The 26,811-nt window shown below is 40.0% G+C and overlaps 2 protein-coding genes across 4 annotated transcripts in view; both read left to right on the top strand.

The window, feature by feature from the left end:
* The window catches only part of Mtmr8 (myotubularin related protein 8), a 79,804-nt gene extending 76,621 nt beyond the window's left edge, over positions 1-3,183 (top strand). For both annotated transcript variants that reach the window (XM_090326302.1, XM_090326301.1), the window contains exon 14: positions 405-3,183. In XM_090326302.1, the coding sequence (XP_090182428.1) occupies positions 405-851 (447 nt within the window). In that variant the 3' untranslated portion in view covers positions 852-3,183. The remainder of the gene's footprint in view (positions 1-404) is intronic.
* Positions 3,184-18,015: 14,832 nt separating this feature from the next.
* Asb12 (ankyrin repeat and SOCS box containing 12) lies at positions 18,016-25,085 on the top strand. Of its 2 annotated transcripts, none has more exons than XM_090325985.1 (3): positions 18,016-18,105; positions 23,558-24,407; positions 24,849-25,085. In XM_090325985.1, exons 2-3 carry the CDS (start codon positions 23,582-23,584, stop codon positions 24,980-24,982), a joined length of 960 nt encoding a protein of 319 aa, XP_090182111.1. In that variant the 5' UTR covers positions 18,016-18,105; positions 23,558-23,581; the 3' UTR covers positions 24,983-25,085. The 2 variants fall into 2 exon arrangements, with proteins under 2 accessions (XP_090182111.1, XP_090182112.1); XM_090325986.1 differs by having other exon boundaries at positions 18,025-18,105; positions 23,607-24,407.
* Positions 25,086-26,811: the final 1,726 nt, after the last annotated feature.

Raw genomic sequence — 26,811 nt, forward strand, 5'->3', positions numbered from 1 at the left:
TGGTTAAAGTGCTTGCCTAGCATGCATGAAGACCCGGGTTCGATTCCTCGGTACCACATACATAGAAAAAAGCTGGAAGTGGTGCTGAGGCTCAAGTGGTAGAGCTCTAGCCTTGAGAAAGTCCAAGGACAGTGCTCAGGCCCTGAGCTCAAGCCCAGGACTGGCAAAAAAAAAAAAGAAAGAAAACTTTTATAGATATAAGAGCTTTTAGTTCTTTTGAAGATCATTAATGGCATAGACTTTAAAGCACTATGGCAAATAATGAAAAAAGGTGTGTAGCAGTATGGGGGAAAAGATAATTTGCTACCATATAAATGATGGCAATAAGATTGTAGATCAATGTGGTTTTGCCCAGTTTTTCTTTGTCTTAATTGTTTTTCAACCATTCTTTGCTCCTGAGACAGAAACTGAAAATTCGTGGTGAGCTACCAGAAGATACCTATACTTTCCCTCATTCTGGGGATGCAGTATCCCAGCATTTGGGAAGTCCTTTGACCAATCCTCCTGGCTTTATGGGCATTGAGGGAGACCTAAATACCTTGATGGAGACTCGCACCCTGTCCAGGGAAGGAGGCCTTCGAGCTCAGATGGAACAAGCAAAAGACCAGTGTGGAGAGCCCCACCCTGACACTTACAAGGTCGTGGACAAATTTGGAGCCATGGATATCTCTGGAGATGTGAACATCTCTGGATCTATGAATGTTTCCGGAGATATAGACACTGACATCCATGAAATCCTGGATAGTTCTGAGGAATGGGGCTTCTGTGAAGACATGGGTCTCCCAGAAGGCATAATCATCTCCCAGGTTAAGTCCAACATAAAGGAGACAGGCTATTCTGATAAAAAGTGAGCTATTCACTTGCCAGGTTTTGTGCTAGGAGCGCCTGTAATTGTCCTTGTACCAAGCAGGGCTATGCTGCTTTTAGTTGATTTAAATGTGTCCGACCAGGACACAACTTTCCCCCCTTAAGAGTTTAGAGGGGGATTTAGGACATTTACTGATTTAAATGGCCAGTATTTGCCTGGTAAGAAGTCCAGAGTATAGGCAAGAGAAAGAATGGGTTCTTCTAAAATGAAATTGTACTTTAGAAACGTTGCCTTTGAGCTGAGATGTTTATGAGATTGGTTCTACTGTTTTCCTTAAATAAGAAACCTCAACTACTTTACTGCCTGAGAACAAGGTGGAAATGTTGTTACTGGAAAATTACAATTTGATTGAAAGGATGGAGATATGATATTGTGAATCGCAAAATATTATAAAAGAAAGCACTTTCAGATATGCTGAGTCAAGGGGTGCTAGATAAAATTGGCAGTATGGGTGCTTGGAGGTTTAAAATATAGAAGAAACTTTCTTGTTACATTTATCTCTATTCTCTACCCATACACCAATTCAGTTTTGTTATAATACCTTTTTTAGTCAATCCATTCTTTTGTACTGAACCCACTACAATATCAAGTCTTTAGTTCTAAGTGATATTTAAATAGATTTATTATTATTTTTTTATTCTTGGGATAATGTATAGAGGGGTTGCAGTTACATTTGTCAGGTAGTAGGTACATTACTTCTCATGTTTTTGTCCCATTCCCCCCACCCCCTCCGAGTCATCTTGTTTTCCCCCTTCCCTTCCCTATTTCAAACAGTTAATAATAGCATCATCAGCATCAGTCTAGGAAGCAACTGAAAACCTCAATGTTCTATACTTGCCTGAGATATTGTCTATGTAGTTATTTGTATATTTTGCAAATCGAACCCTTTCTTAGGACTTTTTACTTAAAAAAAGGTCAGTAATTTTGCTTATCTAAATATCACCTAAAGTTTATGCACTTTTCATTATAAATTGGCACTGTCTTTTAAATTTGATATTTCACTTTGTCTAAATGTCTAACTTCTAAAAGTTTATTCTTTGAGTCTAACCACTCATGCACAAAGGAGTATGTTTTTATTTTTTATTTTTTCAAGCACAATTTGACTTTATTCATAATGTAAATATGTGTCTGTGATCCTGAACAAGAAGTATGTTCTTTTTAAAAAGAAATTTTCACCTTGGTATTGATATACTTGCTGACCTTTCTCATGTTTTCTATTGGATATTCAGTCCGTTTTGACACTTCCACATGCTAAGCATAGAGTAGATCTCCAGTGGTTTAGACCATGCTTTATAATATTATTGGCATTTCCAAAACTATCAATGCCAATGAAATCCAGATCCTCAACACACTGTGGGTATTTTTAAGCTAAATAAAAATTAGATGACCTAAACAGACATTCCTTTTGACTGTCACATCCAGTTATGAACACAAGTACCTTAAGGACCAACCACTTTGCTTTTCTCTGAAAGGAAGACATCCTTTTAGGAGTATAATTTAGCGGTAGAAGAGAATAGTAGAGACCGTTTGTCAATTTCTTACCCAAACCTCAAATAAATGATGGACCCAAAAAATAACCTTCTCTGGCCAGAGAACAATAATTAATTTTGGTTGATTTATTTCATATGTAAATTTGAGCCTTGTTTTTTTACTCATTTCCTTTTGTAGTTTTTTTTTCTTTTTTTAAAGAACTAATTTGGGTCTTTTCATAAATTGGGACCATTTTTCTACCTCTCACTTATTGTTTGTGTGTTTGTTTTCTTTGAGACAAGGCCTTGGGCTTCATTCAAATTCATTATCCTTCCTCAGCCTCCCCAGTCATGCATACCACATACAATAAAGTATTAAAATAATACCTTAAAATTAAGATCTCTTCATAGATATTCTCTGATCCCCCTCTTTCCATAATTTGGACCTCTGCTTATATACCAAATTGTCTGTAATTTCTAGTTATCTATTTGATTTATTTCTACAAATAATTGATATTTCTGCGCATCATTTTGGTCAAAAAGCTATACCCTCTGTGAAGGAAGTTTTCAAAAGTAATATAAGACTAGGATGAGTCACAGTGGTAAAATTCTTGACTGTCATGTGCAAGGGCTGGTTTCAATCCCCAGTACAACCCCCAAAAAGACATTTTCCCAATGTCAGTATCCAAAATCAAAATGATTTTTTATTCAGACGACTGCTTTATATTTTGTTGAGTATTTAAGTCCATGTAATCAGTGTTGATGTTAGAATCTGTATAGTCAGTTTGTTTAATCTTCTCTACATGTTGTGTTATCATTTTGTTCAAGGAAAATCTTGAAAATATATATTTTTATCACCAACTACCTCTGTTTTTATAGTCATTTAAAGATATAAGGGAAGAAAATGGTTAAGGGAGAATCAAAATATATATGCATTGCTAGAAGCCTAGTAATTATCTGCAACAGGAGCCCAGCTATAGAGAAGGGATTACTGAAGGAAAGTTTTAGGAATATTAAAAATGATGTTCTACTATAGCTTTTATTTCATACTCTCATAGAGCACCTATGCTGTAACAGAAATGTGACCCTTACCCCACTGTCCTGCCTTCCAGATCCTCAAGCAGAAATTCCATTCTCATATGACTACCTTACTTAAATAGGAAGGCATTTAACCACCTGCCACTGTCTTATCCACTAACTTGACCTCTGTCTATTTCCTATACAAGTTTCATTGGTCTTAGGGTCACTACTTATCTTTTCCAAGTATGAGTCAGGCTCTGTTCATGTGCTGGTGGCCATGCTCAGATTCTGTATGTACCCCCCCCCTTCTTTTTTTAAGTTACTTAGTTGATGGAATGACAGATTTACAAAATAATAAAAGCAACCCTAAATAATATGCTTCAGAAACATCTAACAGGCTTGACTTTTTAAAGAAATTCAGGAATAGGGTGGACTGTATGAAAGAATACCTGACACTAGAGTTATCCGAGCAAGAATGCAAAGCAAGCCCATGATACATTTGCTGAGCACAGGTACCTTTGTAAAATCACCATCAAATCAGTTGTTGACTGCAGACACCTTTTGTCTGAAATACATTTCTCTCACTTCACAGGAAGTTGGACATTTCCCAGTAGCCCAGGCTGGTCTGACACTCACTGTGTGACCCAGGGTAGCCTCTTGACCTCCTGCCTCAGCCTCCCAAGGGCAGGAATTATAGGCATGAGCCACCATGCCTGGCCTGAAGCCAACTCTTTTTAAAAGGTGCTTTCAAAACAAAATAACCTTGGCTTGAATTTAGCAGAAACATTTAAGGATTCTCATGTCAGATTTTTATCTACTGGTTTTATTAAACATACACTAACTTTTCTTCATATTACTAGGCTTTAATATATAATTTGCAAACTTTTCTATTTTATACCACTGGCCCTTTTGTAAATAGTTGTTAGAGAAATGTAAATTATCTTTAAGAAAAATAATTCTCTCAAAATGGTTTACTGTGCTTTGGTTTATACTTGGAAAGATTGTTCCAAGTTCATTTCCTCACATCGTTCACTTCCTCTCATAGTTCCCAATGGTTTAATAATACCTTTACCCAAACTTTCTCCACCCTCAAGTCTTTCCCTCTCAGAAATGCATAATAGAGCAGACAGGATTAGCCCAGTCCAGTTGCTTTTTCCTAAGTGCCAAATCTGGGCTAAATTTTTATATGGATCTTTGAAAAACAAAAAGTAGACATGGATTAAGCCTTAAATTTGTCCTCTGGGGTTATAATATAATATGAAGAAATGTCTGGCCTAGCAAATGATATAAAACAAGGCAAAGGGAAATACTGTGGCTCATAAAGGATGATGGTTTTGATACCTTTTAAAGGAAATTCTGTATTTTATGGCAACATAGAAGCTTTTCCAAGGCATAAAAAATTTTACTTTTCAAGCTCTATGCAATTTCCTTAATAGGAAATATTGCTATTGTCACTAGTCATGATGGCCACTTCTCCTTTAGATATCAACGCAAATAAATCATGTTACATGTTCTGCAGCTAGTCTTCACAAAGATAAGTTTGCTTTAAAAGCAGCTATCTGATTTAGGCCTATGTATCTTGTAAGAGCTGAGCAAAATATGTTCAGAAGTTGGCATGTGTGAAACCAATGGCTTCTAGGTTACGTTCAGTGCGCTGTCTCTTGGTGTTTTCTAAAGCTTTGGAAGTAAACTGAATCTTTTTCTTTCCAAACTTTACTGCCTTTCAAATATTCCCATGGCTTTTTATTCTGACTCTAAGTACCATATACCAGCCCTCTAGAGTCTCAGTTATGGAGATGGTTGCAGAAGGGGAAGAAAGTGATACAGAAATAGAACTAATCAGTTAAGATTGCATGTACTTTTAGAAAATGGATTGTTCACAATAGGTCCAAAGAAAAGGGTCTTCTTCAGTTATTATGACTGATATTTTCTTTCAAGGCTGTCTTTATACTGTTAGAAATATCTTTCAAGAATACTACGAGATGTGGGGCCGGGAGTTTGGCCTAGTGGTAGAATGCTTGCCTAGCATGCATGAAGACCTGCGTTCGATTCCTTGGTACCACCTACATAGAAAAAAAAGCTGGAAGTGGTGCTGAGGCTCAGGTGGTAGAGTTCTATTCTAGCCTTGAGAAAATCCAAGGACAGTGCTCAGGCCCCAGGACTGGCAAAAAAAATACTATGAGATGTATATTTTCTTTTTCTTTGTCCATGTGTTTTTCTACTGGAAGATGTGCTTGTGGCTTTACTTTTAGAGTCAGGGGAGGTTAGTGTGTCCTCAAGGAAAGTGACACATGAGCCTTCGTTTTGCTTCTATACCTGAAACATGACTGGTTCTCTAGCCAAACAATAGTACAACTAAGTCACTAAGTGATCACTGTTTAAAGACCAAATTGTCTAATGTCACATCACATACAATTGGCTATAGCAGTTCTCTTAAAGTATCTATAATTTTCTATCTGTATGCTAGTTCTGAAATACAACGTTCGGGATTCTAGTTTAACAGTGCCTCCGGCTTAAGAACAGCTAACAATTTTAGTCTTTTTGCGAAGTAACTCATAGTAAGACTCTTTGTATGTATTTACTGTAACCAGTAGCACCTGGTCCTATAGGTCACTTAGGCATTCAGATGAAGAAAAAATTTTCAAGACTTTGGTGTTAAACATCTAGCTGATATTATCCAGTAATGTGACCTGCCAAGGCAGAGATACAAACCAAAGTGAAGCAATTAGCCTTCTCTCCAGGGTGTATCCATCAGACAACTGTAGAAGTAGGCCAGTGTTATGTGTATTGTATGTTAATGTCAGGTAGAGACTTGCCTGAACACCATGCAATTAATGTACAATTGATGTGCAATGTATAGTTTCCTTGAGAACATGATTTTCACTTGTTCTGAGTTTACAAAATAACACGGTCACATCAGCAGAAAGTGTGAATTTGCCAAAGTACAGTAATGTGATAAATTTAATTTCAATGTCATGTTGGTTATGTGTTACCTTAAGCCTGTCACAGTGCTGCGGTATGGATGTGTCAGGTATTCGGGATATTCACTGCTAATTGTTTTGTCCACTGCCAGAGAGTTCATTAGCTCTCTTTTGTAATTGTGTTCCAATCAGACAATGTTTGGTTTTGATATATTTTTGTTTAAAATTTAAAAAATGTTCAGTCTTTCATGTGTGTGCATGCGTGCATGTGTGTGTGTGTGTGTGTGTGTGTGTGTGTGTGTGTTTGATATATGTTAGCTAAGACAGGTAGCAGACCTCCCCCAAATAGTACCCAATCTACCCTGAATAGATGAAATGCTTTACAAAGATAGAGAAGCTACAGGTGGGTTAAAATGTGCTTTTATTAAAGACAATACAGGCATCAGAAAGAGAAGCTGGTTCTTAAGATCACTCTAGAGTACGGTTTTTTCCTTGTGCCAGTCCTGGGACTTGAACTCAGGGCCTGAGCACTGTGCCTGAGCTTCTTTTTGCCCAAGGCTCACACTCTACTACTTGAGCCACAGTGCCACTTCCGGCTTTTTCTGTTTATATGGTACTGAGGAATAGAACCCAGGAGTTTTTGTATGCTAGGCAAGCACTCTACCCCTAAGCCACATTCCCAACCCCAGAGTGTGGGTTCTGTTGGTGACCAGCTGTGAGGACAAGACCAACACCAACTTAATTCACAAAAGTATGCAAGTTTGTTCATTCAAGTTGGGGACAGACCTGTTCATTGACCAAGCTCTTTACTCTTCCCCAGGGTCAAGCAAAAAAATTTCACAAATTAACTTAGGGGTCATAGACTCAAAAGTTATTTCCTTCAGACTGCGAAAGAGTTTCCACCGAGGAGCTACTCACTCTCTCTGGGAACCATATGCTATTTACTATATGTATGGTCTTGTATAAATCACTTTCTGTCTATATAGTTCAGAAGCTTCATCTTTAAACATGGATAATAATTGTACCTACTACACAGGGTACTTGTGTAAATTAACCAAGCTAGCATGCAAAGGTAACTTGTAAAGTTCCTAACATATAAAAACACAGCCAGTCTCTTTGTCTCTTTCTACTTTTCAGCCCTGATGCTTCTAATTAAACTGACAAATCCCTGCTCTTCACCTTCCTTTTTACTTAGTTTCATTTAGCCCCCTTAATGTTCTTGACACATAATCTTTAAACAGTTAATTTACAAATACAATATGATTACAATGCAGTAGTAGTCCATGATTCATTTTTTATTGGTTGTAGGGCTTGAATTCTGTGCCTGAGTGCTGTCCCTGATGTCTTCAACTTAAGGCTAGTGCTCTACCACTGAGCCACAGCCTACTTCCTAGTCCACACATGATTATTGCAATCAATAAATCTTCATTAATTGTAGAATGCTTTAACTTTTCTATCTATACAGAAATAAATCTAAAAAACAGGACTATAGTAAGAACTCTGATATAATAGTCTTTCTTAATATTGAACATTTGCCCCTTCAATATACATAGGTCTCTCAGTTTTAGTGGACACATAATTTTTACTATATGTGCTATAGCTTATTCAGCTATATTGTTGATCAAGTTAAACCATCCTCTATGTCAAATATCAGTTTTGCCTTTCAAAACTGCCCTGTTTCTAATTGGAATTCAGTAAATTCCTTCTGATCTGAAATATCACCTTGTCTGAGGTGACAGATTCATCCTAAAATGGAGGAAATTATATGTGACAGGATCTTCCTATGTAGCCCAGCTTCAACTTCCCAAGTTGTTGAATTACAGGTGTGTATTAACACATTCAACCTTTGGGAGGGTTTTTTTTTTAAGAAAAAAAACTTGATAACTTGAATTCCTGATAACTTGAATTCCACTTTATGCAGAATATAATCCTGAACTTGGAATCTATTCACTGTATCCCGGAGTAACTCACTGGCCCAGAGCCTGGTATATTGTCCATTGAATCAACTATCTTTAGTCCCCTATGACCCAGTAAAGGACTAATTTCATGTGGGAAGGGGATCAAGAAAAAGCCCTGAATAATGAATCAATTATAGATGAATATGATTTCCTACCATGTTTATTTGTAAGAGGAATAATCTCTACCTTGTTTTAGTCTCATGTGATTGTGACACCAAGGGAAATCATAACTACAAAAGAACCTGGTGAATTTTGAAGTACTTTTCAAGTAAAAATTGGTGTTACTACTTTCAGTGTTCAGATTCTATCCAACTGAGCCAGAACTGTCATAATAGAAGTAAGAAACCAAATATTTAAGGCCAGGAAAAGTATGCTTGGGGAATGTAGGAGAAAAAATGTTACGTGGGTATATGTGAATTGCAGAACATGTGAAAGACTCCATTATTTTTCTCTAGGCCTTTGTTGTCTTATGTTTTACAACAGATGGTTTGAGCTAGATGATTTCTGGGAAAATAAATTAAGTACCTTTTGAATGGCTCTACTGTGCCTGGAATCTTTAAATGTATTTCATATCACTGTAATAACTGAAGAAATCCTGTATCAAAATCAACAAGCTTCTATATAGACTCTTAGAACCCTGAACTGCCTAAAGTATTATCCCTTTGCAGAATTTCATACTATAAGATTCTGTTATTTGAACTTCAAGTCAAGACAAGATGATGGAGATTTCTCTCTGCTCCTTCTAACAAAATGCAAACTGAAATAATTAAGAAGCAGTTAAGGAGAATTGTAAAAAGTAGTTAAGGAGAAAGAACCCCAAGATTGAAATACAACATAGCAGTTAGGGGCCTCTTAGGTGTCTGCAGAAAGAGGCAATCCAGGCTAAGTATTTCTTAACCCCAAATCTAACAATTGAAGGAATTCCTCCAGAAAAATCAAAGACTCATCCTTTCTCTAGATCATGTAGAAGTTCCCCCAGCAAGAGGTGAGTCTGACAGCATCAGCAAGCAGTATTTACTGAGACATCCTCAAAATTCCACTGCCCATAAACAATCATGTGAATGGGTAGCTTTCCATCTCTACTTTCTCCCTGTGCACCAACATTTGAGTAGCCAGCAGACATCATCCACATCTATCTACTCAGGATTCTGAGATCTGAGGATCTCAATATAAAGCCAGTCTAGGTAGAAAAATCCATGAGACTGTTTTTTGTTTTTTGTTGTTGATTGTGAGGCTTGAACTCACTCAGGGCCTGGGGACTATCCATGAGCTCTTTGCTCAAGGCTTTTGTTCCACTACTTTTTATTGAAAAGGTGATGAGCATGTGGATTACAGTTACATAAGGTAATGAGTATATTTGTATTTAAGCTACTCTACCAACTTTGAGCTACCTTGCCACTTCCAATTTTCTGTGGTTAATTGGAGATAAGAGTCTTTGGGATGGGGCTGGGAGTTTGGCCTAGTGGTTAAAGTGCTTGCCTAGTATGCATGAAGACCCGGGTTGGATTCCTCGGTACCACATACATAGAAAAAAGCCAGAAGTGGTGCTGAGGCTCAAGTGGTAGAGCTCTAGCCTTGAGAAAGTCCAAGGACAGTGCTCAGGCCCTGAGCTCAAGCCCACGACTGGCAAAAAAAAAAAAAGAGAGTCTCTGGGACTTTCCTGCCCAGGCTGGCTTGGAACTCAGATCTCAGCCTTCTGAGTCACTAGAATTATGGGAAGGAGCTACCTGCACCCAGTGTGAGAGGTTCCTATCTCCAATTAACTACTAAAAATCTAAAAATTGAGGTGTAAGTCAAGTGGAAAAGCATTTGCCTTAAGCATAAAAGCCAAAGTCAGTGCCAAAGCTCTGAGTTCAAGCTCTAGTACAGAGAGAGACAGAGACAGAGTTCAAGCTCTAGCACAGAGAGAGACAGGCAGACAGACAAGGAATGCTGGAAATTCTGTATAATATCCAATTTACAGTTTGTTGAAATAAAGAGTCTGAGAAGACACTTTGTCCTACAGCACAGAGAATCTCAACTGTGCCTCAGGACAATGACAGACAGGGAAAACTCTTCTATCCCTTAGGCAACTCAACATAAACAGAAAACAGGAAAAGCCCCAGAAGTACTAGGAAAAAAAAGACCAAAATAGTGCCAAAAGGATTTAAACATAAAACTTGCATTGGAACCACTCTAACAGTTTTGATAATTGAAATGAAAATTGTAATACTATCTGATACTCAAAAGGCAATATTTAAAAAGCAGTGGTAAGAATATTACAGTCCTGATAAGTCAAATATGCAACCTGTGTGTATCTGAATGTCATTTCACAACCACTAAAAAATGATACAAAGATATGCACTAAAAAGCATAAAATCTCAAAATGTTCAAGTGATGCACAGGATACAAATTAATATCAGCAATTATCTTAAATGTAAGAATTGATTAAAAATAGCTCTGTCTTTGATTTATCTATGTCATTTCAAACTGAAAAATAGGTAGATTAAAATGTTAATAATGATTGCTAGCTGGGTGCTGGTGGCTCACATCTGTAATTCTAGCTACTCAGGAGGCTGAGATCTGAGGATCACGCTACGAAGCCAGCCTGGGCAAAAAGTCCCTGTGAAACTTGTATCTCCAGTTAACCACTCAAAAAAGAGAAGTGGCACTGTGGCTCAAGTGGTTTAGTAATAGCCTTGAGCACAAAGAGACTCAGAGACAGTGCCCAGGCCCTGAGTTCAAGCCCCACAATCAACAACACAACTACAACAACAACCAAAAACAGATTGCCCATTTATATCCAATAAAATATACTTAAAAGCAAAGAAAATTAATACAAAGAGAGCCATAATATAATGACTATCAGAAAAAAAATGATCACAATAGCAACTGAAAATACATAAAATAGAAGTAAAATGAGAAATGAATGCTTAGGGACTTCAGCATCAATTTTTCAGCCACTAATAAATGAAAATCAGCAAGCATACAGAACTGAAAAAAATACTTCCACCATATGTTGATTTCTAGACCCAACAACTGCAGAATGCATATTCTTTTCAATCTCTGAAAGAACATATACCAAGAGAGACCATTTAATTGGACTAAAGTAGCCTTGATTTTAAAGGAATGGCAATTGTGCACACCAGCAAATCGGATAACAAAGTAATAAAACTAGAAGTTGATAATAGATAACAGTAAAAGTCTAAACATTTTTATATTAAAATACACTTCTATGTAATCTGGGATATCTCAAAGGAAATTTAAAAACATATGAAAGGACCTCCAGTTTGTAGTTCAGCATGTGAAAAGCTTGAAACATTCCATTCCTATTCAAGTAAGAATAACACATCTTGGGTAGGGAGTTTGGCCTAGTGGTTAAAGCGCTTGCCTAGCATGCATGAAGACCTGGGTTCGATTCCTTGGTACCACATATATAGAAAAAGCCGGAAGTGGTGCTGAGGCTCAAGTGGTAGAGCTCTAGCCTTGAGAAAGTCCAAGGACAGTGCTCAGGCCCTGAGCTCAAGCCCACGACTGGCAAAAAAAAAAGAATAACAAATCTTAAGTCCATTAGGGGCTGAGTTCACAAAACAAAATTTTGCCCTTATATTGAAGACATACAAGTAATTACAGAAGAATTAAAATTTACCAGAGTAGAAATCCATAAGCCAAACTCTAATATGAACCAGTACCACAGTAGAAGATCTTAATCCTTTCTCCTAGAAGCTTAGTGTGGATAATTTAGGAGTTTCAAAACAGTTTTAAGATATTTATTGCATGGCATTGTGACTACAGTTAATGACAGTATAATATATCATTCAAAACCAGAAGATGATGTTAAGTGTTCTCAAACCAAAGATCTAGTTCTTTCTGTGTATATTTTTTCCTAATAGACTGTGAGCATTTTATTTTGGCCAGTCTTGGGCTTGCAATCAGGGCCTGACTTACTCAGGCTAGAGCTCTACCACTTGAGCCTCAGCACCACTTTCGGCTTTTTTTTTCTATGTATGCGGTGCCAAGGAATCAAACCTGGGTCCTAGTGCATGCTAGGCAAGCACTTTACCACTAGGCTAAATTCCCAGCCCCGTGCCCCGTGACTATGAGCTTTTTAAGATGGACATTATGTCTTGCATTTTCTCAGTGTTTTCCCTGCATGTATACTTTATCTATAGATAGTTCATGGATAGTTTCTCCAGTTTCTCTGACATGATCAGATCATAGTGTGATTTCTAGACCTAATGCTGAACTGGCTTTTTACTCCAAGGCAGGCAGGATGCTGGTTCACAGATTCTTTTTGTGTGACACCTAAAATAGAAGCTGACTGTTTCTAAAAATTTTTGCCTTTGCCACTTCTATCACTTACAGGCAACCAAAGATAAAATGATACTCTTAAGAGCTGAGATCTTGACAAAGTTCCCAGTCCTGGACACATTAACATGCTAGTGCTGCTTTAGGTCTGCAAAGAGTCAGAGATGATGGGCATTTTCTTCAGGCTGGGACTGGTGAATGAATGGGTTGGAAAGTTTCTTTATAAGACTGAGATCTTCTCAAGCTTTACAAACACTGATAGAGTTAAGATGCCCAGCTCAAGTGATATAGACTGCCAATTGAGCCAGTAAGTTGGAGGATTTTGAGGTCCTGAGTTCAAATCCAAACCTGACAAAAAAAGAAAAAAAAAGAAAATGAAATACCTCAGTATCAAAGCCTCAAAGGCTGCCTCTCAACACAAGTCCTCCTCTGATGCAGGTGTCTGGTCATTTTTCTTGGTCTGGAAGAGATGCTCAAATGGTAGTGTATCAGCCATGAGCAAGTAAGTAGAGGAATTTGAGATCCTGAGTTCAAATCCTATGGTTACGAAAATCAAAGCAACAGCAGCAACAACCAACAAAACTTCAATTTCAAAGCCGCACAGACTGGCTTTTTACAGAAAGAAGTCATCCTCTGGACTTTGTGTAGATTTCTGGTCATTTTTCTTGGTCTAGAAGTGAGGCTCAGGTGGTAGAAAGCCAGCCATGGGCAAGTAACCGCAGTGAGAAGGCAAGGCCCTGAGTTCAAAGTCTGGTACTAGCACAAAGAAGCAAAATACTTTATAAAATACTAAACTTCATGAAATACTGATTGAGAATGTGTTCCAGTATGTGGGCTTCTTTCCATATTCCATCTTCACTCTAGGTAATGGGGGGGAGGGAAGGGAGGGACAGTGTGATATTGAGCCCTAAAGGAAACCAAAGCGAGGGCCAGGAATTTGGCCTAGTGGTTAAAGTGCTTGCCTAGCATGCACGAAGACCCAGGTTTGATTCCTTGGTACCACATATATAGAAAAAGCAGGAAGTGGTGCTGAGGCTCAAGTGGTAGAGCTCTAGCCTTGAGAAAGTCCAAGGACAGTGCTCAGGCCCTGAGCTCAAGCCCAGGACTGGCAAAAAAAAAAAAAAAAAAAAAAAAAAAAAAAGAAAACCAAAGCGATTAAACTCAGGAGAAAAACAAGAGGCACCAGCTCTGAGATAGGTATACTGAGCACAGCTGACCTTTACAGACCCAATAGAACTGAGATCATCTACAGCTCAGGGGATCTCACCTTGTCACCCATTTCAGCAATGGGGCAGGGTGTACAAGGACACAAGCAGAAGCCCTTGCTTCACCAAACACCTGTCATTCTGTTGGTCCTTCCAGGAGTTCCCCATGGGCGGCCTCCCTCTTCTCACTGGGATCACTCCCAGAATGGCACTGGTAAGATAACACGGTCTGGAGCAGGGTGGGGGTGGGGGGTGGAGGGTAGCCTAAAATTAGCCCCTTGAATCAAGCCAGCCTAGAGGCTGACGCCTATAGCCTTTTCACTGGTTAACATTGGGAGCAGAAGATCCAGCGTGCTCCAGCCTAGGACAGCCAGGACTCTGGGTTAAAGGATCATCAGGGCCTAGTACTTCGCAGAGGTGCAGTAAGAGGACCCCAGTTCTACACAGCATCATTGGCTGCTAAAGTCCTGTAAGTACTGGGAGCCGAGGGTCCAACAGTGAGCCAAGGAGAAATAATAATTGCTGTTTGCTCTGATCCTGGGAGGATTTGGGAGGCTGATATGGGGAAAAAGCTTCAGAAAAGATCACAAGAACTCAAGCCCTCTTCCAGCTTTATCTGTCCCAGTGTGTGTTTGCTTAGTCTCTGACATACCCAGACCTATTCTGCTTGGTTTTTTGTTTGCATTTTTGGGTGGTGGTGGTAGTGGTGGTGGTGGTGGTGGTGGTGGTGGTGGTGGTGGTGTGTGTGTGTGTGTGTGTGTGTATTGTATTTGGTTTGGTTTTGTTGTTTTGAGACAGGCTCAAGCTATGTAACCTAGGCTGGCCTTAAACTTGCTATATAGCCCCAGGCTGGATTTGAACTGGTAGTCCTCTGGCCTCTGCCTCTCAGTGTGGGGATTACAGCGCCTGACTGGAAGTACTTCTTGAGGCAGTTGCAGATTCTACACCAGGGCAAAGGCTTAAGGTTTGGCTTTGTGTGTCTGTGTATGGAGAGGGGAAAACAGAGTGGGCTTGACTAGGAAGCTCCTCAGAGTGGGGAGGAGGATGGGGAGTTTTAAATAGTCTCCTAATGCCTGGATGTTCTGTCTCACAGAAACCTGCCGTTCTCCTGGAGGAGTTCGTAATCTAGACTCCAAGACTCCAAGAGGATTTTAAGATAAAATAGGGAGGATTCTGAAACTTGGAAGAGTAAACAATTACTTTTCCTCTTCTAGCCTCTAATCTCTAACTGAAGCTTACCATTTATTTCAAGGATAAATTCAGGCTGTAACAAACGGCCATGGTTTTACTGTTTCCCCTAACTTGGTCACCAGAAGAAATAACAGACATTTTATATCATACTACATTAGCAGAGAACTTGAAGTTTCATTTAAAGCTGTCCTCAATTAGAAATTGTCAGTAGAGTTTATTATTTAGGATATCAATATAGAGCATCTATTACTATACCATTTTGTTAACATTTTTTTTGCCAGGCCTGGGGCTTGAAATCAGAGTGTAGGCACTGTCTTTGGGCTTTCTCAAGGCTAATTGCTCTACCACTTGAGCCACAGCATTACTTCTGACTGTTACTGTGTATGTGGAACCAAGGAATCAAACATAGGGCTTCGTGCATGCTAGGCAAGCACTCTACAACTGGGCCAAACTCCCAGCTCAACAAATGTTTTGATAGCAGTTTTTTAAATATAATTATGTTCTTTTAATCATATGTATTTGTTTATATTTTACCTTGTTTAAGTACTTGTTGGAAGGGCATTCAGTTATTTTATATCCTAAAAATACAATGAAAGGGGTGAATAGATTTTGGTAGTGTCAAGGCCATGAAAGACATTTTTTTAAAACTATGCATTTTGGAGTCAGGCACCAGTGGCTTACAACTGTAATCCTAGACGTTCAAGAGTTTGAGATCTGAGGACTACAATTCGAAGCCAGCCTTGGCAGTAAAGTCCATGAGACACTTATCTCCAATGTCAGAAGTGTAGCTGTGGCTGAAATGGTAGAATGCTAGTGTTGAGCAGAATAGCTAAGGGACAGTGCCCATACCCTGAGTTCAGGACCCAACACACACACACACATACACACACACACACACATACACACACACACACACACACAGTTCTGCACACTGGGAATCAGAGACTCTTAGTCTATAGATGGTACACACTAATTCTGTGTGTACATGTGTGTAAATATGTGTGTGAGTTTGTGTGTGTGTGTATGTGTGTGTATGCCAGTAGCAGGTCTTAAACTCAGAACCTAGACCCTAAACACTGCCCCTTAGCTTTCTTTTCTCAAGGCGAGCACTTTTCCAGTTGAGCCATATCTCCACTTCCAGATTTTTGGTTGTTAATTGGAGATAAATCTCATTGACTTTCCTGCCCAGCCTGGCGTTGGTCTCCAATTTTCAAGTCTCCAAGCTACTCAGGAATTATGGCTAGAATTACAGGCATGAGCTCAGGATAGGAAATAGACTAGCTGGATTTTCTTGTCACTGTCTAATGGGTGCACAGTTCACCTGAGTGGCAAATCCTCAGGCATCCATAGCTTCATGTAGATCTGAAGACTCATTCAATTGGCTTCACTCTAGGTTCATGGTATGACCAAGGTGAGGGCTTCAGCATTTTCCTCCACTGCTCCTTGTTTTCTTCAGCTCTCCAAACTCAAGTCCTCAGATACAATGGCAAGAAAGAAGTCCCTACTGTCAGAGATATGATTCACAAACAAACTTTCCATTACTAAAGCCCCTGGAATTTGGTGTGACTCTGAGAAGCTGGGGATCCTGGAGCTGCCTTGTAACTTCTTAAAGCAGGAAAAGGGGTATATGTTGTTTGTTTCATGTTGGATAGGAAGTAGGGAAATGTGAATTCTGTTCCTGTCTCTAATGTTGCCTTAATGTGGCATACCTCTCAAAATCTAATATCCTCTACCCTTACTTCTTACCATCCATAAATGGGGTTAATACCATCTGTCCCACTACATGAAGTAGATTTGAACCAAATGTGGTGGATCATGACTGTTAACCCAGCACTTGGAAGGCTAAGGACAGGGGACTGTGAGTTTAAGGACTAGAGGCCCTAGTGGTAAGAGTGCTTGCTTGCCTAACATGTACAAAGCCCTGAGTTCAATTCCTCAGTACCATATACACAGAAAAGGCCAGAAATCGTGCTGTGGCAGAGGGTTAGCCTTGAGAATGCCCAAAGGACAGTGCTCAGGCCCTGAGTTCAAGCCCCAGGACTTGCAAGAATAACTTTGAAAAGCATAAAGTTATATGTGTGCTCTGGGTTCTTTATAACAACTCAAGCCAGGAATTGGTGGGTCATGTCTGTAATCCTAGCTATTTAAGAGAATGAGAACTAAGGAATGAGGTTCAAAGCCAGCTTGAGCAGAAAAGTCTATGGGATTCTTCTCTCCAATTAATCAGCCAAAAGCCAGAAGTAGAGGTTTGGCACAAGTAGTACAGTACACAACTTGAGCTCCTTCACTCAAGCCAAGTGAGAGGGTGAGGGTCTGAAGACTGAGATTCAAAGCCATACAGAAAAGCCCAAAATCTCCATTTAGCCAACAAGTCAAAAGTGGAGGTTTGTCTTAAGTAGAAGAATTCTAGCCTTGAGCAGAAAAGGCTAAGAGCATGAGACGAATTAGAACTCACAGTAACAGCCAAGTGACCTTAGGAAAGTCCTGGCTCCTATCTGAGCCTTGATTTCCCCATCTGTAGTCAAAGAAATTAAATTATACACAGGGTCTGTTCCAGTTCTGAAATTATAGAATATTAAGTATGGAGCTATAGCCATGGGAGCCATCTACAAATGAAGTATAGACAGATTTTTCCATCTTGTTTCCTAAGATAGTTGAGGGAGAGGAACTGGCATGTAGAGAAAAGAAGTATGCTCTTGAAGATCTAGCATCAGACTAGTTTCTTTCTCCTAACAGCCTTGTAAATGCATGAGCTACCATTTCTGTCTAAGAGATGAGGAACTGAGTCACTAAGAAAGGAAGATACTTTTTCTAAGGTTACTTGCTACAAATTAGGGGTGCTAAATTATAAATCAGGGCCTGCCGAATTTCCAAACTTATATTCTCATTGTAAAAGTAATACAATGAATACATAAGTTCAATATTGAAGTGCTGCTGTCAGGTGGAGGGAGGCCTAACATTGAGAGTGACTTCATTCATCCACCTCACAACTTTCTTTCAAGAGAGTACCTGAGGCATCCGGGTAACAAAGAGGGGTGTGGAGGAAGAGTGAATAAAAAGTGGGTGAAAGTGTTGGGCTTTCAGCTGCAGGATATGGATGAATAAGAGAGGTTCAAGCTCTGAGAAATCTACCAACTTACCCTGATGGCCACACACTGAAAAAAAAAAAAACTAGGAACAGAATTGGTAAGGTTGCGAAAATTTGAGTCAGCCATTGACTTATGAGTGTTTTATGTGGCCTGGGGGATATGGAATGAGAAGTTGAGAGTTGTGTTAAGATTCCAGGCTGGATTGACAGAGAGAACATGGGTAATGTTTCATTCAGAGGATTGGAATCAGTGGATTGTGAAGGTGTTGGAAATCAAAAGGATACCTTGGCTTGTAGTGGTCCTGGGGAAGAAAATAATTGTCACCAGTGAGAATTGACACAAAGCATCAACTGATTCCTGATATCTGTTCATCTTCATTTTTCTTGCAGTGGATGCTTTCCAATACTACTTCATTTAATTAGGAAATGACATTTGTTTTCATTTCTGGCCTTTTGATAGTTAATTGGAGATTAGACCTTTGTGCCCAGGCTGGCTTCAAACCATGATTCTCAGATATCAGTCTGCTGAATAGCTATGATAGGCATAAGCCACTAGTGCCCAGCTACCTGACATTTTTATTTAGTCTTGTCTGTTGTGTAGGTTATGTTGTAATCTCTCAAAAAATTGCTCAAGTCATTTGACAGTTAAGTATTCGCTAGAGTCTTTTATATGAAATTGAGTGTAAATGTACCAGAAGGACCCACATGCAATGACAAAAAGTTTGAATAGCCACGGTTAAAATTTTGGACGATAGTTGGACACTGGTGGTTCATGCTTGTAATCCCAGCTACTCAGGAGGCTGATATCTGAGGATCAAGGTTTGAAGCCAGTCTAGGCAAAAAGTCCATGACACCTTAGCTATAATTAACCAACAAAGGGACTTGGAGTTTGGCCTAGTGGTAGAGTGCTTGTCAAGCATGCACAAAGACCAAGGTTTGATTCCTCGGTACCATATGCATAGAAAAAGCTGGAAATAGTGCTGTGGCTCAAAGTGGTAAAGCTCTAGCTTTGAGAAAGCCCAAGGAGAGCACTCAGGCCCTGAGTACAAGCCCCAGGACTGGCAAAATGATAATGAAATGATAATAATAATAATAATAATAATAATAATAATAATAAACCAAAATGCCAGAAATGGAGCTGTGGCTCAAGTGATAATGCACTAGTCTTGAACAAAAGAGCTCAAGCGCAGTGCCAGACCCTGAGTTAAAGCCCCAGGATCAGCACACCAAATAAAAACATACTTATAAAGCCAGGTATCAGTGGCACTTACTGTAATCCCAGCTACTCAGAAGGCTGGGACCTGAGAATGCACATTTGAAGCCAGCCCAGGTAGGCAAATCTCAAGAAACTCTTATTTCAATTAAAACAGCAACAATCTTTTTGAATAAGGTAAATAAGGCCTGGGAGTCAGTGGCTCACATTTGTAGTACTAATTACTCAAGAGGCTGAGACCTGAGGATCCCAGATCAAAGCCAACATGGGTAGACAGTTCAAGAAATTCTTATTGCCTATTAGCCAGAAAAAAAGACCAAAACAAACAAAAATAAAAGTGGAAGTGTGGCATAAGTAGTAGAGTGTCAGTGTTGAGAAGAAGCCAAGCAAGAGCATGAGGTCCTGATTTCCAGGATATATGGGGACACACACACACACACACACACACACACACACACACAATATGTACATATAGGCATTTGTTTTAAATGAACTCTGATTTAATGTTGAGTTTTCTAAATATTTAAATAGCAGACAAGCAATTATCTTGATAAAATTCATCTTCTTTCTAAGCTATTTTTGCAAATATTACAAAATAAGAATAATATCTTTAAGACAGCTGATGGAGAATCAGGTTTTGGTTTTGATTTTAGGGAATTCTTCAGGTATTTAAGCTACAATCAGTCAAATTTTTTTGACAGTCCTGAGGCTTGAGCTCAGGGCCTGGGCACTGCCCACGAGCTTCTTTTGCTCAAGGCTAGCAGTCTAACACTTGAGCCACAGCACCACTTCCCGCTTTTTCTGTATATGCATGCAGTACTGGGAATCCAATCCAGGGCTTCATACATGCTAGGCAAGCACTCTATCATTAAGCCACATTCCCCCAACCAGTTTAATTTACACACATGAAATTTTTGTAAGTTCCACCTTTCACATATTTAACTCCTCACACATATAGCACAAGGTTTTTTGAGTCTTCTGATATTTGTCTCAGCCTGTTTTATTTTTTTCAACTTTGGAATGAGCATTTTAGGACAAAACATATTCTCCAGAAACCCCTCACTTAAAATCACTCCTTCAGAAGTGTAGGTTGTCTGCTTAAGCACCAAATTTGATTGAAAAAGCAAAGGGAACCTGGGAATGTGGCTTAATGGTAGAATGCTTGCCTAGCATGCATGAAGCCTGGGTTCAATTCATATAAATGGAAAAAGCCAGAAGTGGTGCTGTGGCTCAAGTGGTAGAGAGCTAGCCTTTAGCACAAAGAGGCCTAGGGACAGAGCGAAGGCTCTGAGTTTAATCCCAGGAGAGAGGGGAGGGAGGGAGGGAGGGAGGAAGGAGCTAAAGGACAGTGCTCAGGTCCTAAGTTCAAGCACACATGCACATACATACACAGAGACACAAAGGCACAAAAACAGACACACATATATGAGCTTTCCCTTTCTTTTTAACTTCCTTCTCTAATATCATAGTCCAAGTAACTTACTGTATATCGTTCCTGCTTATTTTTTGATGAATGTGCGATTTGAAATAACTCTTACAAAATTTTGAATTTAGACAAAATTGGCTCATTTTTCAATTAAAGAAACTACTGTTATTATCCTTGCATATAGTTTGACATAACTGAGGTTTTAACTCTGGGTTATGCTTCCTGGGCTGTCATTCTACTGTTTGAGCCAAGCTTAAAAATTCTCTTTTTTTAAAAAAAAATATTTTTGAGCTAAGGCTTTTTACTGGAGCTGTTCTGCACATTGATCCTTCTAGTTAAGCTTTTCACATTGCTGAGATGATGGGCATGAACTTTCATATCTGATTATCCCTTATATATTAATGAAGACTTAGCTAGAAAGCAATCCCAAACTGTTTCTGTATACAAAAAAATTGACTTTAAAAGTGTATTGATAAACTAATATTGTAAAAGAGAGATCATATCATACTGAGGACAGAATGAAACAAATCAAGATTACTTGTTCAGCCCTTTTGCAAGCATTAGGCAATCACAGCATCCTGCTTTAACTTCAAGCCTGAAGTTTTAAATGACCTACCTCCACCCTTAAATCTGGGCTTGAGAGTTATTTTAGTTAGACCTAGTTGAGATAAGAACTTTGGAAAACCAGTTTTCTTACAAATGGCATGACAGAGAGAGAGAGAGACAGACAGACAGACAGAGACAGACAGAGACAGAGACAGAGACAGAGAGACACAGAATGAGAATAAAAGAAGGAAAAAATAAATCCTTACATAATTTTTTTCAATTAAGAATTATCCTAAAATATTAATATATATTTCACACATATACATATGTGAAAATAACGATTTTATATTAGGCATTACATTTAAGTGCTAACAAGCTCAAGGAAATGCAAAAACTCAATGTAGTGACTGTAAATATTTCAGTCAGTTATTTCTTGGAATTCCAGAAACAGACTGAGTTGTGCCCTATATTTATTTTGTGAGGTTTTATCTTGGTAGTCGAAACAAGAATGAATTTCTAAATAAGACTGTTGCTGTTGCTGTTAAAATGTTTGCCTCCATCAACCCAATCATCATAGACACAGACCAATAAACATACACAAAAATAATACACAAAAACAAGAAGTGGTACTGTCGCTGAAAGTGGGAGAGCACTAGCTTTGAGGTGAATCGTTCAGGGATAGTGCCCAGGTCCAGAGTTCAAGCCCCACAACCGACCAAATAATACTAATAATACACAAAAATATTTACATTAATTCAGAGACCACTATTAGACAAATTATCTTTTTGCTTGTTTTTGGTGTTGTTGCTATAGTTTATTTATTTTTACTGGTATTGGGCTTAAAGTCAGGGCCTCCAGCTCTTGCTTAACTTTTTAATTCAAAGCTGGTACTCCACCACTTGAGCAGCACTTCCAATTTTACCTTTTTGCTGGTTAATTTGAAATAAGAATCTCGTAGATTTGTCTGCCAGGGCTGGCTTTGAACTGGGATCCTCAGATCTCTACCTCCTGGGTAGGTAGCATTACAGGTGTCAGCCACCCACACCTGGCAGGTTTTTTTTTCTTTTTTCCTTTTTGTAGAACAGTGAGGTAGAATTCTCCTTTTGGGGCAAGATAGATTTAGCACTTTTCATTCTTAAGCAAATTATAGCAGCGATCTCCCAAGCAACTATATCCTTATACCTTGTCTCTACTATTTGGTCCTGCAGAGTTTCAAATTTCCCTGTCTAGAAATAAATGGCCTAAGCCTCAAATAGCCCAAAAAGGGAATCTGACAAGAGAGGAACAAGACAACAATCACAAGATTTCATTGTTTTTCTTGTCTAAAACAAATGGCTTATTCAGACCACAAGAAAGCAAGGTCGTTGTGTGCTAATGGAAAGAACTTGCCAGTGATTCAACTCAAAAGGCCTTCAAATTTACCCTTTTATGCATCTCACCAAATGGTGGTACAAAGCAGTCAATGCTGGCCAAAGTGGAAAGAAAAAGAAAAATCCCTGCAATAAAAGTGATTCTAGCAGCTCCAGGGAACCAATTCCATCTTTCCTCTTTGTCCAGGATGGACTAGCTGAGAGTGGCTTGCACCGAAAGAGTACATTCTCTTCTGGTTGACTCACCAAAGCTGAACTGGGTTTTTAGACCCCAGATCCAGACTCCAAGAGTCTCACATGTCAGGTCCTGTGATCACCCACTATATGCCATCAAGGAGCTATGATAAAAGGCAGCAAAAGGAGATTTATTACATGGAAGCCGTGAGAAGACAGCACTTCAGTATACCTTCCGCCATTTTCAGGGACACAGACATTGGCTTCAGATTAGATAAGGAGTATAAGAGGACAGAGGTGACAGATTGTATATATAATTAAAACAGCCCCAAGTCAGGTTCAGACATGGTGCTAGTTGGTCTGACAGTTTCTTGTTTCAGGTGGGACAAGGAGAGCTGTTAACAGTGGTCAGATGGTCTAGCCCTGTCTGGATTCTAAGATGGCTAGAAAATGACGGCAGGAAAGACAAAGAACATAGATACAAAATGGACAAAAATCTGAGATACCTAATTTTGATCCTTCTCCCAGTTAATTTACGGGCCCCAAGTTGAAAGTCATCTTTCTCAATGGAAAAAAAAATACCAAGTTTTTTTTTTTTTAAGTTGCCTCTTACATAAGCCACAAGCTGTGACATAGCCTGGCAGGCAGGTTTTGACCACCATTCATAATGCAGGAAATACAACAGTGAGAGTGAGGATGACAGCAGAAGACCCACTCGTGAGTAGTCTAGTGTTGAAGGGCAACAGGCTAGAGGCTCAAGTGGAGGCTGACATTGTAGGTGTTTGTAGGGACCCTTAGTCCCCATCTTTTGTTACCCACAGATCTAGCATGTCCTCCTCCTCATAATGAAAATAGTTCTGTTCCAATCAGCCAAGATGAACCTCATGGACATCACCAAGATCTTCTCCCTCCTGCAGCCTGAAAAAGAGGAGGAGGACACCAACATGGGAGAGAAACAAGCTCTTAATCAAGCAGTATATGACAATGACTCCTATACCTTGGACCAGCTTCTACACCAGGAACGTTACAAACGTTTCATCAACAGCAGGAGTGGCTGGGGTGTACCTGGGACCCCCTTGCGCTTGGCAGCTTCTTATGGCCACTCAAGCTGTTTGCGAGTCCTTCTGGCACATGGCGCTGATGTTGACAGCTTGGACGTCAAGGCACAGACACCACTCTTTACTGCCGTCAGTCATGGCCATCTGGAGTGTGTGCGTGTGCTTTTAGAAGCAGGAGCATGTCCTGGCGGGAGCATCTACAACAACTGTTCTCCTGTGCTAGCTGCTGCTCGTGATGGTGCTGTTGCCATCCTGCAAGAGCTTCTAGGCCATGGTGCAGAAGCCAATGTCAAGGCTAAACTACCAGTGTGGGCATCAAATGTAGCCTCATGTTCTGGCCCCCTCTATTTGGCTGCAGTCTACGGGCACCTCGACTGCTTCCGCCTGCTTTTGCTCTATGGGGCAGATCCTGATTACAACTGCACTGACCAGGGACTGTTGGCTCGTGTTCCACGACCCCGTACTCTGCTGGAAATTTGCATCCACCATAATTGTGAGCCAGAGTACATCCAGCTGTTAATTGATTTTGGTGCTAACATCTATCTTCCATCTCTCCCTCCGGAACTGACCTCACAAGATGATAAAGGGGTTGCATTGCTGCTTCAGGCCCGAGGTGAGTGGTGGAGCAGGGCTCCCTTCCTAAGCTTCCTAGTTTGTAGAGCCCACAGTCCCAGATCATCCACATGATTCCTCTGCTATGAACGGGAGTAAACACCATCTTCCTTCTTCTCCTGGGGTCCCAGTGGGAAGGAAGTATGGATTCCATGTTATTATAAGAGTTATTAAAGGTGAGGGAGGGAAGGAGGGAGGAAACTTTTGCTTAATTTTGGGCCCTGCTTCTGCTAATGACTGTTTTATGGCTTTGAACTTGCCCTCTGAAGTTCAAGGCCTTATGCATCACCAGAAGCAGCATGCAGTAGAGGTGGGGTAGGGGATATTTCTCAGAACAGGAGAGGACGTTGGGGCAGTAGAATCTAGGACTGGGTGGCTGTAGGCTTGGGCTGGATAATTACATTGAGAAGTGTTCATTATTACCTGTTTCTCATTGATGCAGCCACTCCACGATCGCTCCTCTCCCAGGCTCGTTTAGTTATCCGCAGAGCCATGCGCAAGAATAGCCACCCACAAGCTATTGACCAGCTGGATATTCCTCCAGTGTTGATTAACTACCTTAAACACCTACCGTAATCAGGAATCCATGGGGCCTCAACAACAACAACAAACCACCTGGGGACCCAGGTAGCTAAAGTGCTATGCTGTTCCATCCACTCATCTTGAGCTGCTCTCCTATGTTGACTTCCATAATAAAAATCCTCAGCAAAATCAATCTATGGTATCTGCTGTTTGTGTATGTGGGAGAAACAAAGTCTCTGGGGCAAGGGCTCTGATCAGCTATTAGGAGGGATGGGATTGGTCTGGCATGTGACAACACGGGAAAACAAAAGAGAAAAGTAAGTAAGGCAATGGCTAAACCTCTTCACCAGAGAAGAAGTCAGAAACACCGGGTGTGGTAATCCTGTAATCCTAGCTACTCAGGAGGCTGAGTTCTGAGGATCATGCTTCAAAGCTAGCCCAGCTAAAAAAGCCCATGAGACTCTTATCTCTGATTAACTACCAGAAAACTAGAAATGCTATTGTGGCTCAAAGTAGTAGAACACTAGCCTTGAGCTGAAGAGCTCACAGTCAGTGCCCATGCCCAGAGTTCAACCCCCACAACTGACAAAAAAAACAAGGCCATAAAAAACCCAACTGAGTATAAGGTTAGTATCAGCTTGCCTGCCAACCCGTGAGCCTCTGTCCACTTCCCTGAACAAGGAACTTTTCCTAACACTATATCCCCCTGTCAGATGACTGATGAACTTTTCATTCATTCACTATAAATTATAGAATGTATTCCTACTCGTTCAGTTTATAGTCATGATCCACTAGGAAAATAAACAAGCAAGACAAAGAATTTAATGCTGAAAATAAATTAGTAACATAGGCTAAGAGTGCAAACAGGACAAAATGATAACCTAAAGATCAGACAAAAGAGGAAACAAACATGATCTCTAGCTAGCGATGTGACAGAAGTATTTTAGAGTCCAGAGACAAGGATCACTTCGTGGAAATTGGGATCACAAGCCTGTCTGTCCATGAGAGCAAAACTGACAGATAAAACATGCTGTCCAAAACAGAAGAAAAAAATGCCCTCTCATTTCCTCATTCCTGACCTCTAATTTGTCTCTGATGTCTATCTCTTTGTGGAAACTGGAAGTCAGCTAATATTATATTGTGAGAAACAAACAGGTCAGCCCATTGTAATACAGCAGAGCAGGGGGAGATAAAGAATGGAGGAATAATGGGGCAAAGTGATATGACCTGAGCTCCAACCACACAGCAGGATCAGAGCCACAGCCTGTGAAGAGAAGGTAGAAGGTAAGTACCCTGCTTGCTCCATATTTCCTTTCCTGAGATTAGTACCTCCCATTGGTTGAACCAAACCAGAAGGTAATATACTAGAGAAGTAGTAGTACAGCACACAGCAGTCATCCACCCCCCCCCCAAACCCTGTGATATGGAGCAGAGCTGAGGAAGGAAGCAAATTGATGCTGGGCTAACTCAGATGTTCACCTAAGTCTTCATCCTTCCACAAGACCTTTTTGCATTTTTTTCTATTCGACTGTGGGTAGGGATATGGATGATTAATGAGAGGGACATGAGAAGAAGGAAGCGAGTCTGGATAACGTATACCAGGAAGCATTGTAGATATTTAGAGCTCTTCCTGCGAGCTGCCTTGACAGTCCCTTACATCATGCTCCCCTATCATGGGAAAATGGAGGCAAGGGATGGGGCCTTAAACTGCTTTGTCTCTCTTCTTTATACTCCCCATTCTGCCTAGCTACTAGTGCCTTAGAGACTGTAGAAAGTCAAGACAATTGCATATCTCCTTTCCACTCACCCATACTGTCGCGCTCAGCTTCTGGATTTTCATTCTGTAGCACTGTGGAGAACAAGGCAACTGTCTATCTCCAAGG

This window comes from Megascapheus bottae, chromosome X (genome assembly GCF_031878675.1).
Source record: "Megascapheus bottae isolate mThoBot1 chromosome X, mThoBot2.hap1, whole genome shotgun sequence".
Taxonomy (NCBI): Eukaryota; Metazoa; Chordata; class Mammalia; order Rodentia; family Geomyidae; genus Megascapheus; species Megascapheus bottae.